Here is a 16,626-nt window from a genome sequence, read left to right as displayed (position 1 = left end):
TGATAAGCTTAGTTTTTTTGGCTGGCGCTTCTGCCTATCTACAGCTCTCCCCCTCTCTCTTACCCCTCTCTCTCTCTCTCTCTCGCTCCTTCTCCCTCTCTGTCAGCCTGCCTGCCCAGTGTTTTGCTGCCCTTTTGAGGGGGAGGTGTTTGGCCCATGAGGTGCAGGTCTGGATTGTAAAGAGACAAATGTTAAAATCTCACTCGCAGTTGGAGTGTCTGCTCTCTTCCTGGAACCGTGTTTGGTGACGTGAGCCTTGGTCCCCTGTGGTTGTTACTCCTGAATAGGACCGACATGACCTCACTCCAGAGATCTTTTGTGATGTGGAACTGACGACTTTGGCTGCAGGACCAGCGCAGAAAGAGTTTTTCATTTTTCTCCTGTCTATTTCTAAAGACGATTTGTGATTTGTGGAGTGCTTAGTTTGGGATTATCTTCCTCCCGTGAGCGTCATCCAGTAATTTTTTTTTCCTTTCTTCTTCTTTTTTTTTTTTTTAAACGAGCGAAATCTACTTCACTCATCCACACTCATCATTCTCGGCGGCGTCACCTCCCCTCTTTTCTCTCTCTCTCAATCTCTCTCTATCTCTATCTTCCTCATTTGTCCAGCCCTCTCGCATTTTCTTTTTTTTTTGGGGAAAGGAAGCCGGCATGATTGGAGAACTTCCTGTGTTTTAATACCCAAGCAGGAAGCAGAACAAACGGAGCTGGATTCAAACAAAAACAGAGGGGGAGAGAGAAGGAGAGCGAGGGCGAGTGAGGAAGGGGGGCAGTGTGCGAGAGAGCGAGAGAGGAAAAGTGGGAGATTTTTTTAGCAGCTGCAAACCATTTCAGCTCTTTAGTAGCTTGAGAACAGAGACGCGGAGAGAGGCAGACGGCGAAAGAAAGAAAAGCTGTGAAAGAGAAGAAGCCAAGAGGAGAGAGCTGGAATTGTGTGGAGCTTTGTTGTGCCCTCGTGTGAGGAGACCGGGGGAGAGGGAGGGAGGGAGAGAGAGAGCGTCCGGGGAACGTCTGCGCGAGGAGCAGCCGCGGGCCAGCGTTCGGGCTGTGGCTCTGTCTGTGTCTCAGCCCCTCATCCCATGCCCCGCTCGTCCTGGCTGGACGCGCCTCTAGCCCTGCTGCGCTGTGAATCCCCTCTCCTCTTCTCTCCTGGATGCCGCTTCTCTTTGGACTCATTTTTTTCTCCCTCCGAGGAGCACGGGATGAGGAAGGGGTGAAGGAAAGGAGAAACAAAAAGCGGACTGTCCTGCTCCGGAGGAAGAGGATCTACATTTCTATGTGAGGCTTCTTTTTTCTTTTTTTTTTCTTTTTAATCGCACAATTTAAAAAGAAATTGAGATCGGGGAGTCGGATTTGGCTCTGGGACTCCCCCAGCGTGCGGAGCGGAGCAGGGTCGGCGGTTATGAGGATGATGAAGAGCCGCTGCAGACACAGGGGAGGGCTCTGCTCAGAAACAGCCCCCACGCGCGCCGTGCGATGGGAGTGAGAGAGAGAAAGAAAGGCAGAAGGAAAAGAGCGGCTCCAGCGAGGATGCTGTCTGGACCAATAAGGGCAGTGAGTGGAGCGCTGCGCTCTGTCAGAGACTGATACCAATGCTGTCGATGCTCTCGTTTATTAAAGACTGTCGTGTCCATCTTTTAAACCACTGTGTTTTGCTAATGGAAATTGCCGATATTGTTATTTTTGCATCGGTTTTCGTAACATTTTGCATCAGGTCGCATTTCTTGTTGTCGGCAGAAACGATAGCCAACAAAAGCTGAGGAGAGTAAAAAAATAAAAAAGAGGAATAAGGCATGCCAAGTCCCTGAACTATATTTCTACCAGCCCCCCACCTCAACCTCTTCTAAGTTTTTTTAAAATAAAATTTGAGTCTGGCGTTCACACCTTAAAAGGAGCCTAGCACTGCTTTGGCTGCTTCTCCCTCAGACAGTTAAAGTTGCTCAACCCTTTAGCGCTTTTCCTGTTGTGGGAGACTGAGGGACACAGGCGAGGAAGGAAGTGTTCTGGCAGTGAGGGAGAGTTGGGGAAATGGAGTCGGGGGGTGTGGAGGTCTCCTGGAGCTCGTTTCGGAGATGGAATGAAAGGGGAGTTTTGCCGACACCCTCACCTTTTCCTGCACATCTCAGCGGCCGACTCGACTGTTCTGTTTCCCCCTCCTTACTGAAAACAAGACTGCCATTAAGACTGTCATTTCTGATTAATGGGCCCAACAAACCCCATGTCACTCCCTGGCCTCTGGGAAAGGATAAATGAAGTAAATTGAATAATGTGACTGCTATTGTCGATTTACATTTTATGCATTTTTTGGTTCTTGTTCAAATACATTTGAATTATTTCATTCGGGAGCGCTCAGGACTTGAAACTGCAGATCTGTGGGTGCAGATCCCTGTCTTACTAAGGCACACTTCAGCTCTTGCTCTCTGGTTTTTGGAGGGGGTGGGTGGCGATGGGGAAGCCCCTCAGCCGCCCGGACTGCCTGCGGCAGAACCCCCGGTGCCTGGGCAAGGGTGAGGATGAGGAGGGCTATATTGAGGACTGCTATGTCCCGCAGCGCTCCATCTACGACACCATGCGCATCAACGAGCAGATCGACCAGGGCTCCAAGCTCAGCCAGCCTTCCCGCAGCACGCTGGGGTCTGGGGGGGGCGAGGGCAGCACCCTCTCCAGCAACGGCACCTTGGGGGCGGAGGTGGGGGGTGTGTTTGTGGCCCGTCCAGGCGATGGAGTGCGGAAGCTGGACGAGAGGGTGATCTTTGATGCCCTGAAGCTGACTGGCGATCCCCAGAGCAAGCTCCCTGCAGGGGTGGCGGGCACTACCTCAGCAGTCATCCCCTCCTCGTCCGCCTCCGGGGTGGCTGCCGCTGTGACCAAGAGGCGCCACCAGGGTGGAGACAGGAAGGATAACCCCAACCGGCGCTCCTGGAAGGCCTTCATGCCCCCCACCTACCCTGAGTTTGCCGAGCGGCTGGAGCTGTCTCCAGGAGACTCCGCAGAGAAGCGACTGTCAGGGGCGGGGATCCCCGTCTCTCCTCTTCAACCCCTGCCCTCGCTGCTGCCGCCGCCACCTCCCTCTTCCACCCCTCCTCTTCCTCCATCCTACTCCGCCTCACCCGCCTCTTCAGGCGGAGCCCGTACTCCCCCCGTGTCCTGCTCTCCTTCCCAAATACTCACCCCCCTCCCTCCTTCCCAGCATCAACGCCCCAGACAAAAGCAGCTCCCCCCGCCACACCCCTTGCTACTGAAACAGCACAAGCAGACATCCGCTCTTCCCTCCCCGTCCAAAGAACAGCCCCCTCGACTGAAGCCAGCCCTCACGCTGGTCCAGCAAGGGTCAGCGAGCCCCCCTCAGCAGAGTCGGGATGTCCCAAGAGAAGCGGAGAGAACGGCAGATGAGAAGAGGGCGCTTGCAGTCCCCCCCACTGTTGATGTCAAACATCCACCTCCAGAGCATTCCAAAGACTGTGAAATAGCAGAAGCAGAGGTTCCAGATGCACAGGAGAATGAGCCCCCAACTATGGAGCAGGATCAAGACACCACCCCTCTCTTACCCCCCAGACCTGTGTTCTGCCCCCCAACCAAGGCCCGTACCTGGCCTCGCAGCATGAGGGGGGGCAGAAGATCCTTGAGCCAGGGGGGCGGCATGCTCCCCAACCTCCCTGCCTTGCCCCCTTTACCCCCCCTGCTTGGGGAGGATAGTGACGTGGATGAGGAGTCGCTGTACCTGCTGGCCCCCCCCTCGCCTTTCCTGCAGGACAGGGAAGGGCTGGGGTATGGGGGGCTGCCTTTGTCACCCTGCCTGAGCCAGGAGGGGGGTGACGAAGGGCTGCTAGGCTGGTTGGCGCCCTCTGCTGGCCTGAGGCAGCGCACTGCCTCCGAGCTTAGATTTGAGGAGGATGAGCAGAGGATCCTGCAGGAGCTGGAGCAGGAGGAGCAGGAGGAGGTGGAGGAGGAGGTAGATGAGGAGGGCAGCGCTGAACAGCAGGAAAGGGAGCAGCGGGAGGAGAGGACTTGGGAGGCGGTGCTCAAACTGGAGAGCAGGGAGAGGGCAGAGGAGCCCCACCCGAACCCCGGTTCCTCGGGACACTGGCCCCTGCTCACCCCCCCATCAGGGTTCGGGGGCTCCGAGCGCACTAGCGCCTCCCCCTGCCCCAGCTCGGGGCTCAGCTCCGACGATCTCTTCCTGGAGCTGGAGAGACAGTGTCTGGAGGAGGAGGACAGGGAGGTTCCTCCAAATCTACAGCCTAAAACATTGACCGATCCAGCTGAGTGTCCCGAGCCCAGCCACATCCCACTGAGCTTGCAAAATGAGGGCGTGGAGATCTTTGTGGACCTGAATCCTGTGGGACCCCTTGATTCCATACAGCACCCTGACCTGGACTCAACCGAACCCAGTGAAGAACATTTGGGTCAGAATCTAACACAGGTCTGTTTGGAACAGTGTGACTTGGAACAGGACCAGACTTGTTTAGAAGAGCCTGACTCAGGACAGACCCAGCTCCTTTTGGAACAGCCTGCCCCAGGTGAAACCCAGCCTGCCCTTTGGCCCATTCCTGAGAGGGAGGAGGGAAGGACACAGGAAGAGGAGGAAGAGGAGGAGGGTGTAGAGGAAGAGGATCAGAGCTCTCACACAGCTGAGACGGAGGGTACAGGGGGAATCGTCTCTGAGTGGGCCAGGGAATCGGACTCCAGCGGGATCCACATGTCCAACCCAGACCCCACCGGCCCATCTGACACCGGCTCTGACTGCGAGCGGCCCGAGACCGACTCTGATCTGGGTAGCGGCGTGTCCTCGGATGGAGATAGCAGAGAGGAAGAGAAAGTGGAGGAAATGCTCCAGGACGATGGGCAGGTCCCCCCACCGCTCTCCTCCCCCACCCCAGATAACCCCTACTCCAATGGGCAGGAGGAGGACACTGAGGATCCGAGATGGGAGAACAGGGGCGACGGGGTGCACCTCTGCTCAGAACCAGAGGACACCTGTGAAGAGAGTGTGATGGAAACAGAGGGGAGCAACCCAACTCAAGACGAGTTCGCCTCAGTGGAGCTAAGTGAAACAGTGGAGGAGACGACCTCTGACCTTCATGTGATTCCACAGATAGTAGGGGCAAGTGACAGTGACACTTCTACTGGAGTGACCCCAGCTCCAGAAGAGACTGTTGGAAATGAGCCATACCCAGAACACAGGATCACCAGCACCCCCAAAGTGGAATCTCCGCAACCCCCAATATATACGACTCCCCCAGATGCTAACTCCACACCGCCTTCCCCCCTCCCCTTGTCCCCCTCCACGCAGGAGGCGCAGGGAGCGGGGCTGCTCAGCGGGGACACCAATGCCTTTGTTCCAACAGATAGTTTTGTGTACCTGGCCGTGTCAGCGCCGCCCCTCTTACCTCAGGACTGCCCTCCCTCCCCACTGGAGGAGTCTGCGCCCCCCAGCCCCCTTCCTAAACCTGAGCCTGAGGAGGGCGCCTTCCTCTCCTCCGACAGTTTTGTGTACTTGGCTGCACCAGAGCGCCTCCCACTGGCCCAAGAAGGGTGCTCCACCTGCGGGGACTCTGACTCAGAGGGCAGCCGGTCGGGGGTGTTCTTCGTGCTGGGCTCCACCACCGGAGACAGCGACTGGGACTCGGACGGGTCGGGACCGGAGACGGCCCTGCCCGCCGGGGACCAGTGGGAGCTGCTGGAGCCCGGCTTCCTGCAGGGACTGTTTGAGGAAGTCCCGGTCGAGCCAGAAGTCCTGGGGGCCAGGGCTCCTGAGTGCGCAGGGGCTACTCCCCTTCCAGAGGAGGCGGAGGGGGGAACGTTGCCCGAGCCCTGCTCTGATGGTGAAAACGAAGCCGAGGTACCGTCCGTACACCTGTCTGCGCTTTCCTCAGGTGGTCAGTGTGAGATGAGGTTGGTCGTGGGTCACTCCCTGTGCGGGAGTGTGGGTAACTTGCCTTGCACAGGTTAGCTAGGCTCGTCTTACGATATGTGAGCCTGACCTATTTATCCCGTCACTCTGTCTTCCTGAGCTTCCCGAGGCCCACTGTCTCAGTGCATCCGTCTCTCATTCTCACAGAGGCAGCCGTGTCCCTGTGGCGTTCTGTGTCTTCCAATTAATTTGTTCAGTCTAAATTGTATCGGGAACTGTGTGTGGGTGGGGCGCGGTTGTAATTAGTTGGTTAAATGCAAAATGATGGCAATACCCGGCATAGAAAGGCCTCACTTGATGTTTGTGTGTATAAGTGCATGTCGGTATTTTTTCCTATGCCTGCCGGTGTGGTTTTGCTCTCTATAGGGGGTCTGTTCTGTCTCATGCTATTAGCAGTATCCTGTGACGTGCGTTTAGACTTATGTGCGTGTGCCCATGCATACACGTGTTCAAGTTTGTGTATTACCAACGGAAACAGAGACCTGTGTCTGTAGAAATCCTGGAGCACATCTGAGGCTAATTACGTTAGCGTGTCCGTCAGCAGCCGAGCTCGAGCCACTTTGGCCGTCCCTGTCGTTTATCAGCCTCAGCCGGATGGAGCCACGCGTTTCCAAGCGCCCGCGTCCACTCTGGGCCCTAAATGCAATCAGATGCTCTGTCCTGTCAGATTGGATTTGTGTGAGGAGGATTATAATTACAGAGAGGCCAGCCGGGCTGGATCGCTGTTCTGTCATCCTGAGGATGTTTCTGATAAAAAGAAAAATCCCCGTCGGTCAGTGCTACCCAAAAATACTGAGCGCCCACCCCACCCCTTCGCTCTCTTCCTGTCCTGTGCTGCTGCTGGCCACTCTCGAGATAAGGAAGTGAGACATAAACACAGGGTGGACTGATGCTGCCAGTTACACAAACAGGGGGGAGTTTGAAGTTGTTAGGAATATAAATAGAAGATAAGAATGTGCAAAACCTATCGCTGCCGGGGGGAAAGACTTGAGTCAGAGCCAATCTTACCCCCCCCCCCCCCCCCCATCAGTGTCCCTTACCTCCCTCTGAACGGGCAGGGCATGGAGAGGGGGTCTGTTTAGAGGAACTTAATCCTATCAGTCATCTTTGGGCGAAAATAGTCCCTCTATTTAAACCTGCACCCAGGAGGCTAGCCATGCCTGAGAACGTCCTCTTGGGGCTGAAAAGGAGTGGAGAAGTGGGAGGAACAAAGGGCGACAGGGTTTGACACCTGGTGCCCCTCGAGATAAGGTTGGGTGAGGGGGGGGGGGGGGTTTGAGAAGTAAATCCAATAATGTACCGATACCAGCGGGCAGGTGCAGACAGGCCTCTTATCTGGTAACGGCGTTTATGGGACAATAAGGAACATGGGAGGGGATGGACAGATTGACGGACAGGTGGGGGGAGAGAGGTAGAGGACACAAAGACAGACACTCAGAGGGATGTACAGATGGATACAGTGAGGGTGTGGTGCTAATCCGGCCTTTCGAGATCCTATGAAGCAGACTTGTGAAATGGAAGGGGGTGGGGACTCCCGGTGTGTTTCTGATCGTGATGATAAAAATGTCAGAACAGGATGCATCTGTGACGGGAGTGTGGAAAAAGCGAGAGAGAGAGGCGGAGAGCGAGAGAGACTGCTCAAAATAAACAAAATGGAAAATCATGGTTTTATTATCAAGGCGTAGCGACAAAACAAAGACTATCATGCTGTAGTGAGGGGCCCACATCAGTCTGAGAGAGGAGTGTGAAAGGAGAATAGAGGTGAGAGTGAGGGGAATAGGAAAGAAGTCCCCTTGGAAAAGGAAAGTGCTGTTGGCCAGACTGATTTGTACATTTAAATGAAAATGTATTTATAATATGTTTGGTTGGACAGTGTGTGTGTGTGTGTGTGTGTGTGTACTGTGTACTGTGTACCTTGGCTCTCTCTGAAGGCCAATGTTATTTTCTCCTTTTATCTTTCATCACCTCCCTCATCCTCTCATCATCTGTTCTCCAGACTTTCTCTTCTCTTAATTTTTTCATGTTATACAACACATGAACACACATGACCTACATTATCAAATGAAATGTGTGTGTGTGTGTGTGTGTGTGTGTGTGCGTGCGCGCGCACACTGGTGTTTGAGATGTGGCCACTGTAGGTGGGTGAGATTAGGTGAATCATGCAGCATTATATTAGCTTGATGTTATCTGGTTGCATTAATTAAGTTCTTGACTGTGCATCAGTGACGGTTTGGACGGTTGCCACACAAAACGAATGTCTTAGCCCAGTGTCCTGTTCATCAGTCTCTTTCTCTTTCTTACACACACACACACACACACACGCTCAAATGCACAAGCACGTACTTATGGGCATACGTACACACACACATACACACATAAGCATGCATGCATTTGCACTTTGTTGTACGTCGCTCTGGATAAGAGCGTCTGCTAAATGCCACGTAATGTAATGTAATGTAATGTAATGCATGCATGTTTGCACCACAGGTCTTCTGAGATGTTATTTGTGCCTTTAGCCTACTAGTGCCTGAACACAAGTACTCTTGGTCAACAAAATACCTGATGGGGGAGAGAGAGATTGGAGATGGTGTGGAAATAGAATGAGACTGAAAGAGAGAGTGTAAGCTGGGGAAAATAAGAGTGAGAAAGGCAAGATAGACAGGGACAAGCTGTGAGAAGGCTGTAATGTATGACTGCCTGAGCTCAGAGATCTACAGATACTGCATTCACTCTATTGGCAGCAGCAGTGCAGCTTTGCATGAAGCACCAATGTAGATTAGAGGGAGCGCAGGGTTTGTGGTTTGAACTGGCGACACGAGCGAGGGGGAATGCAAGTGAAGGGAGGAAGGGTTACAGAGAGAGGAAAATTGAGCGGAGAGAGAGAGAGAGAGAGAGAGAGAGGCAGGGAGGGAGAGATAAGCTGAGTGCTGCAGCAGCCTGTTTGCCTGGTCGTGTTGCCGGCGTGGTTCAGAGAGGTGGAGAAGAATGAGAAACATTCCAGATATTTTCCAGAGCTCTGCTTTACTGGAGTCAACCGCTTTTAGCTGGCAAGGGATGTGATAGGGGGAGAGAGAGAGAGAGAGAGAGAGAGCGAGAGAGGGAGAGAAATGGAGACAGAGAGGGGTTACAGGGAGGAGAGTTGCAAACAGGGAGGGTTGGATGAAAAGAAGATTCTGAGATGGAGGGGATGTGAGACAGGGGGTGAAAAGAAATGAGGGACGCAAGAGTGAATGAAAGGGAAGAACAAATGTGCTGGTGAAATGGGGGGAGAAATCGGAAAGAAAAGACGAGCAGACCAGTACTGTTCTGAGGCGATGAATGAAAGGGCTAAATGAAAGCACACAGGACAAAGATGGTGGGACAGGATTGTAACGATGTATATCAAGTTAATACATTCATACACATGCACACATAAGCATACGCACTTACCCAGGACATGCACACAAGTACACGCACATATGCACACACACAGATACGCTCACAGGACAGGGCGGGGCAGGTCATGACTGTGGCTCATTGTTGTTGAGGCCAACGGACTTCCTGTTTGAAGCAGGAGAGGCGGCCATCACCATAACACAGCTGTGGCTGAAATGCATACACAATCTAACTCACAATCTCACACACACACACACACACACACACACACTTATGCGAACACGCTGTTATGAACACACACATGCACTCACGTACACACACACACACACAAACACTGCAATCGGTGATCAAACATAGCAAGCACCCTTTGGCCCTCTTATGTTTGTTTCTAGTTTATTTAAAAAAACTTTTTTCCCTTTTTTGGCAAACCCTCCCCCTCTCTCCCTGTGAAAGTTTGTGTCATCGGTTAACTTAAGGTCAGGTTCCCAGTTTTCAACCCAGATGAACCCGTAGCATTCAGATTTAATGCAGCTAGGCTTTGGCCCTCAGCTTTCCTCAGCGTGTTCAGTGGGCTGTCGGGGAATAATTGGTGCATTAAGTCGGAAACATATTTTATGTTGGGTTTTTTTGCCTTTATTTTGTTCAATTTGCTTTTTAGTGGGGATTGAGAGCCCCTTAAGAGTTTAGGGAGTGAAGCATTGTGTTTGTATTTCCAAACATGCTGTCAGCCTGGGTAACAAACAGCACATTTCTGGCCCCTCTGTGGAGCTCCTCTCTCTTCCTCTCGTTCCACCATCATAACAACAACCGTTTCCTTTCTCCCCCATCCTTCCTCCATGATGCTCCATCCATCACTCTTTCTTCCTCTGTGTTTTCTCCTTCCTCTGGTCTGTGAGCGGCAGTGTCCCCCCCCCGCCCGCCCGCCCCTGTCGTTGGCAGCACAGGCCGGACCGTGGTGAGGGACCATCTCTGTGGAAGGGAAGGTCCGAGGTTGTGTCCGAGTCGGAGTCCGTTGGCAGTATGGGGGCTGTTGGAAGCAGCTGTGTGGCCCTGTGTGGATTAGCATCCGCTCAGACCTTTATCAGTCAGACAGGGTCTGAATATGGGGCTCAGGCTCTCTGTTACTAGGCGACAGAAACAAACTAAAATGGCCTGCTACCAGCATTATGGTGGTGTGCTGATGGACAAATGTGTCCAGCTTTTTTCTGACTCTCCTTTCCTCCTGTCCACTCTTCGTTCTACCGCTCTTCTTCTCTCCTTCCACTCCTATCCATTCCACTCCCTCACTTTTTCCTATCTCATTCCCTCTCTTCTGCCCTGCTCTTCCTTTCCTTCTTTTCTTTCATCTATCCCTCTCTTTTACTTTGCAGTACTGGTTTGTAATTGAACTGTGAATAATTTAGTTTTGGATATGTTTTTCACCCATCTGTATCTCTCTCTCCTCTCTCCCTCCCTCTTTCTCTCCCCTGCCAGGGTCTGGAGCGGGAGCAGGTAGACTGTATACAGCCCAAGCTTCAGCAGGTTAATGCTGTGGGTCAGGGTTTGATACAGAGTGCCGCCAAGGACACTGACACACAGGCACTGGAACATGACCTGGAAACCACCAACCTGCGCTGGAACTCCCTCAACAAAAGGGTACGTGTCTGTGTATGCATATTTATCTGTGCCTTTGCCTGTGCGTCTGTGTCTGTGTCTGTGACTGTGTCTGTGTCTGTGACTGTGTCTGTGACTGTGTCTGTGTCTGTGCCTGTGTCTTTGTGCATTTGTGCTTGTGCCTGTGTCTGTGTGTGTGTATGAGAGAAAGAGAGAGAGACTCTGACTTGACTCTGTATTCTTGTCACTCTCACGTCGATGTGGACAGGTGGCCGAGCGCGTTGCACAGCTTCAGGAAGCTCTGTTGCATTGTGGGAAGTTCCAGGATGCACTGGAGCCCTTGTTGAGCTGGCTGAGTGATACAGAAGAGCTGATAGCCAATCAGAAGCCTCCATCAGCCGAGTACAGAGTGGTCAAGGCTCAGATACAGGAACAAAAGGTGAGGGATGAAGGGAAGGACTGTGGGTGTTGTGCTGTGCTGTGCTGTGCCCTTCAGGACTGATGAGTGAACCGTCCATCTTTATGGCAACCTGTGTTTTGGTGTTGGTGTGACCACTCCCTGAGATGTTTCAGGGTGTCATGGTGACCCCTCTCTGAGATGTTTCAGGGTGTCATGGTGACCCCATTGTGACCCCTCTGTGTGTCCTCTCCCCCCAGCTGCTGCAGCGGTTGCTGGATGATCGGCGCGGGACGGTGCAGATGATTCGGGCGGAGGGTGAGCGCATCGCCGCCGCTGCTGAGCCGCAGGACAGAGACAAGATCCGCAAGCAGCTGGAGAGCCTGGGAGAGAGATGGACCGACCTGCTGGATAAAGCCAGCGCAAGGTATCACACACACGCACTGCTCTATAAGACCGAGTAGTCCTATGTACACTCAGGCAGGCCCATGCACACACTCACCCACACCCACCCACACACACACACACACACCCACCCACACACACACACACTCACCCACACCCGCCCACACACACACACACACACACACACACTCACCCACACCCCCACACACACACACACACACACACACACTCACCCACACACACACTCACAGTGTAAGTGTGCCCTCAGGCAGAGCCAGCTGGAGGAGCTGCAGGTCCTGGCTCTTCAGTTCCACGAGGCCGTGGAGCCCCTGGGGGAGTGGCTGAGTGCCACAGAGAGACGCCTCAGCTCCGCCGAGCCCATGGGCACCCAGACCGCCAAGATCACCCAGCAGATCGCCCGCCACAAGGTACTGTGTGACTGGAGTATACTGACCCATAAGTGACTGTGTGACTGGAGTATACTGACACATAGTGTGCTGTGTGTGACTGGAGTATACTGACACATAGTGTGCTGTGTGTGACTGGAGTATACTGACACATAGTGTGCTGTGTGTGACTGGAGTATACTGACCCATAAGGTACTGTGTGACTGGGGTATAGTGACCCATAAGGTACTGTGTTAATGGGGTATAGTGACCCATGAGGTACTGTGTTAGTGGAGTATAATGGTCCACAAGGCACTGTGTGACTAGGCCCTTCTATTGGCAGTGCTTGTTGGACTGCATACATTTTTTTGTGTACATTTTCATCACTAACAAGTCTATATTACACATACAGGCAAAAATAATTCCCACAAAAATAATGACATGTCTTGGCAAATGAAACTGAAGAATAATTGCGATGAACAGCACAAATTTCCTGCGCTGCAGCTAAATTGGGTTGGATGTAGATGACTCAGTGCTCCTGGATAGTGTCACGCCTCGCAGATATGAGATTATGAAATGCCGATTTCCGGATAATCATTCAAAGGTTTTGGTGTGTGTGCGTGTGCGTGTGCGTGTGCGTGTGCGTGTGCGTGTGCGTGTGCGTGTGCGTGTGTGAGAAGGCATGGCGGTTTTGCAGGGCTGCCCACAGGGATGATATCTATTGATTCTGGGTTCGATAGCTGATCGTTCATGGTTAGACAACATGTGAAACCTACAGTAGAGCTCTGCAGCCTCAGTCCAGGAATCAGAGACCAGCGCAGGCTCATACACTGGGGCCCATTCACACCACCCCCACCAGCTACTCATCCAACCCTGTCACTGCGATGCAGTCTCCTTTCCCCTGCATATTATTATGTTTTCTTTACTTTGTTCATGGAGGTTGCGTCATTGTCAGTTTAATTTGTTTTTCTTGACCCACGGTGACAAGCAGATTATATTTCGTTCCGCTGTTCCTTTAGATCCATGTTATGATTTGATTTGTTATTATTCATGATTTATCATGTTTTTCCATCTGCATGATTTGTGTTCATTTTTTTGTCTGTTTTCTTTTTTTCCCTTCCCGCAATCTTCTTTTTCTCTTTTTATCTCTCCCCCCACTCCCATTGTCTCTGTCTGTTCCCTTCCCTGTCTCCCTCCATCTCCCTCCTTCTCCTCCCCATCCATCTCTCCCCGGGCGCCCCCCCCCCAGGCCCTACAAGAGGAAGTGTCCTCTCGGGGGCCGGAGGTGGAGCGTCTGGAGGCTCTGGGCCAATCGCTGTCCCCGCTCAGTTGCGCGGCGGACCGCGATTGGCTGGGGGAGCGCGTAGGGGCGGTTCGGGGCGGGCACGCAGAGCTGCGCGACAGGGTCGAGAGGCGGGCGGCCATGTTGGAGCAGGCCCTGGCCAACGCCCAGCTGTTCGGGGAGGAGGAGGTGGAGGTGCTCAACTGGCTGGCCGAGGTGGCACAGAGACTGGCCGAGGTGTCAGTGCAGAGCTACCAGCCTGAGCAGCTCACCCAGCTGCACAAACACACCCTGGTACGACACTGAGGAGGGCCCAGCCTGGAGTGGGGTGTGGGGGGTGGGGGGACTGAAGGAGGGGTTCAGGGGTACAAGGCTGAAGAGGGCCCAGCCTGGAGTGGGGTGTGGGGGCACTGAAGGAGGGGTTCAGGGGTACAAGGCTGAAGAGGGCCCAGCCTGGAGTGGGGTGTGGGGGGTGGGGGGACTGAAGGAGGGGTTCAGGGGTACAAGGCTGAAGAGGGCCCAGCCTGGAGTGGGGTGTGGGGGGTGGGGGGACTGAAGGAGGGGTTCAGGGGTACAAGGCTGAAGAGGGCCCAGCCTGGAGTGGGGTGTGGGGGCACTGAAGGAGGGGTTCAGGGGTACAAGGCTGAAGAGGGCCCAGCCTGGAGTGGGGTGTGGGGGGACTGAAGGAGGGGTTCAGGGGTACAAGGCTGAAGAGGGCCCAGCCTGGAGTGGGGTGTGGGGGTACAAGGCTGAAGGGGGCGGAGCCTTGAGTGGGAGAGCAGAGTGGAGAATGACACAGGAGAAGGGGATGAGTTGGAAGCAAGATATAGCTGAGGGGGGGGGGGGGCGATAGTTTGGTTGGTTTGGAAAGGAGGGGTAAAGGAGTGGGGGGTTGGATACATAAGGGCTAAAATACATGAGCAGGGGAGGGGGAGAGGGTAGAAATGGCTTTGGCTTGAGAGAAGGTGGGGGGGTAAATCGGTAGGATGAGAATTGCAGTCAGAGGAGACGGTAACAGGATCTCCATTGTGCTTGAAGCCCCAGGTGAATGGTTGTTGAGGTATGGTGACGTATTTAATGACATGGGTCCTCAGCATGTACACACGTCAGTTCCCCTGTGTATGAGCATGTTCAAACTTCCTGCTGCTTCTCCTGCAGTCGCTGAACGAGGAGATTGTGAGCCGGAAGAAGACTGTGGACCAGGCCATTAAGAACGGCCAAGCCCTGTTGAAACAGACAACAGGTAATGCGATCCCACCCGGCACATTTGTGTCTATTCCAATTTCACTGTCGAGAGAGCCAGGGCTGTTGGCTGAAGCTAATCTGGGGTCCGTGTTACAAAGACCACGTTGGTCCGCTAATGAATGTTGGAGTGTTGATACCGATGACCTCACACGTGGTCGAATTCAGTACTGGCATCAGTTCTGATAGCCCCGTCCTGTTCCAGGAAATCTTCCGTCCTGTAGGTTTTCACTCCGAACCTAAGAAAGCACACCTCATTCAACAGCTAGAGACCTCATTGGGCTGATTGGGTTGAGATGAAAACCTACAGGACGGTAGATCTCCAGGAACAGGGTTGGGCCACCTTGCCTTACCTCACTCCTGCATTGACGTAAAAAGGAAAATGCCCAACGCCCGACAAGCCGGCGAAATAAAGGGGACCAAATAGGTGCTCAACGGACAACTTCACAGCGACTAGCCCGACATAAGATATGGTGGAGCTCACAGAGCTATGCACACTGTTTAATAGACAGGGGAAATTTCGTCCTCAGGAGAGTTTTTGATGCTCTTTTATTGATGCACTGGGGTGGTACCTGGTGTTCCCTGTGCTGTATCCCTGTGCTGTATCACCTGTGCTGACCTGTGCTGCCCGCGTCCTCTGGCCCAGGTGAGGAGGTGCTGCTGATCCAGGAGAAGCTGGACGGGATTAAGAGCCGTTACGCAGAGATGACCGCCGGCAGCAGCAAGGCCCTGAGGACCCTGGAGCAGGCCCTGCAGCTCGCCACGCGATTCGCCACTGCCCACGACAACATCAACCAATGGCTCGACAGCGTGGAGGCAGAGCTTAACAACGGAGAGCCTGACACCACGCCTGCCTATCAGGACAGACAAAAGGTGTGTGTATGTGTATGTGTATGTGTATGTGTGTGTGTATGTATGTGTGTGTGTGTGTATGTGTATGTGTATGTCTGTCTGGAGCAGTTGTATGTGTCAGCTGGTGTGGAGAAAATGTTTTCTGAGAGTGCGTATGTTTGTCCCTCAGGAGCTGAAGTGTGTGTCGGCGGAGAAGCGACTGGTTCTGGACACGGTGAATGAGGTGGGCAGCGCCCTGCTGGACCTGGTGCCCTGGCGCGCCCGCGAAGGCCTCGATCGCCTGGTCGCCGATGCCAACCAGCGCTACCGCCAGGCCGATGAGACCATCACTCAGCGTGTGCAGCTAGTGCAGGCTGCCATCCAGAGGTCACAACAGGTACTGCATTTTAAACAAACTCACAGCACTCAGGAATTGTTCAAGCAGTTTAAAAAAATAATAATCCAGCTTGTAATGCATTCGGGTTTTATGATTTTGTTTGATCTTAAGACTGCACTGAAGCCAAATTCTAAAGCCAATTCGCATGCCACAAAAAGCAGAAATGACAAAAATATCAAACCAAAATCCATCAATAAATGCAAACCACTCCCTCCCTTTTCCATTTAGCCTTCAAAGTTATGTGTATTTTCACATAAAAGAAAAATTATTACCGCAACAAGAGAACCATGTGGGATTGGACTCGTTTGAAACATGGGTAACGTAGTTTGAGGTTATGTTAGATATTGTATGCCTATTCAGAAGGAACTTTATAGGCCACATCAGAGAGATTTGGGGGTGAGATGGAGAGGGGTCACGCCCATGCTGAGGCTCCTCAGTCTCTGCCCAGCAGCATTCAGCAGAGCTCTGAAGGAGCAGGCCGTCCGGCCAAAACCGCCCTTCGTTTTTCATGCGTATTTCCTGGCCTCTGTATAGGCGTTTCAGCCACCCTTTCAATATGAAGTCAACGGTAAAAATACAAAGTCAATCATTTTTTCCCACATGAAAGTGTAGTCCCAATCAGTGTTTTTTCTTCAGCTAATGTCTCCCCATGTCACTGCTGATTCACTATCTCACACGCATAGTGGAGGAGCTGCATTCAGCAGCCCTACTGCACAGTCTCTAGCTCCAAGGCAGTACCCGTAAACTTGACTTACGTGGTTTCAAATCGCTCTTCACAAGCCTGTGGATAGTGCGTGGGTGACG

At 53.0% G+C, this 16,626-nt stretch overlaps 1 protein-coding gene across 1 annotated transcript in view; it reads left to right on the top strand.

Moving 5' to 3' along the window:
- Positions 1 to 16,626, top strand: part of macf1a (microtubule actin crosslinking factor 1a) — a 132,397-nt gene that overhangs the window by 86,943 nt on the left and 28,828 nt on the right. The window contains 8 exon segments of the mRNA XM_061254720.1: positions 10,763 to 10,924; positions 11,151 to 11,321; positions 11,540 to 11,706; positions 11,953 to 12,112; positions 13,320 to 13,646; positions 14,511 to 14,595; positions 15,241 to 15,467; positions 15,616 to 15,822. Of these exon segments, the coding sequence (XP_061110704.1) occupies positions 10,763 to 10,924; positions 11,151 to 11,321; positions 11,540 to 11,706; positions 11,953 to 12,112; positions 13,320 to 13,646; positions 14,511 to 14,595; positions 15,241 to 15,467; positions 15,616 to 15,822 (1,506 nt within the window).

The sequence above is a fragment of the Conger conger genome, chromosome 9 (genome assembly GCF_963514075.1).
Source record: "Conger conger chromosome 9, fConCon1.1, whole genome shotgun sequence".
Classification (NCBI taxonomy): domain Eukaryota; kingdom Metazoa; phylum Chordata; class Actinopteri; order Anguilliformes; family Congridae; genus Conger; species Conger conger.
Note: the sequence above shows the minus strand (reverse complement) of the source record. Positions and strands in the feature narration are given on the sequence as shown.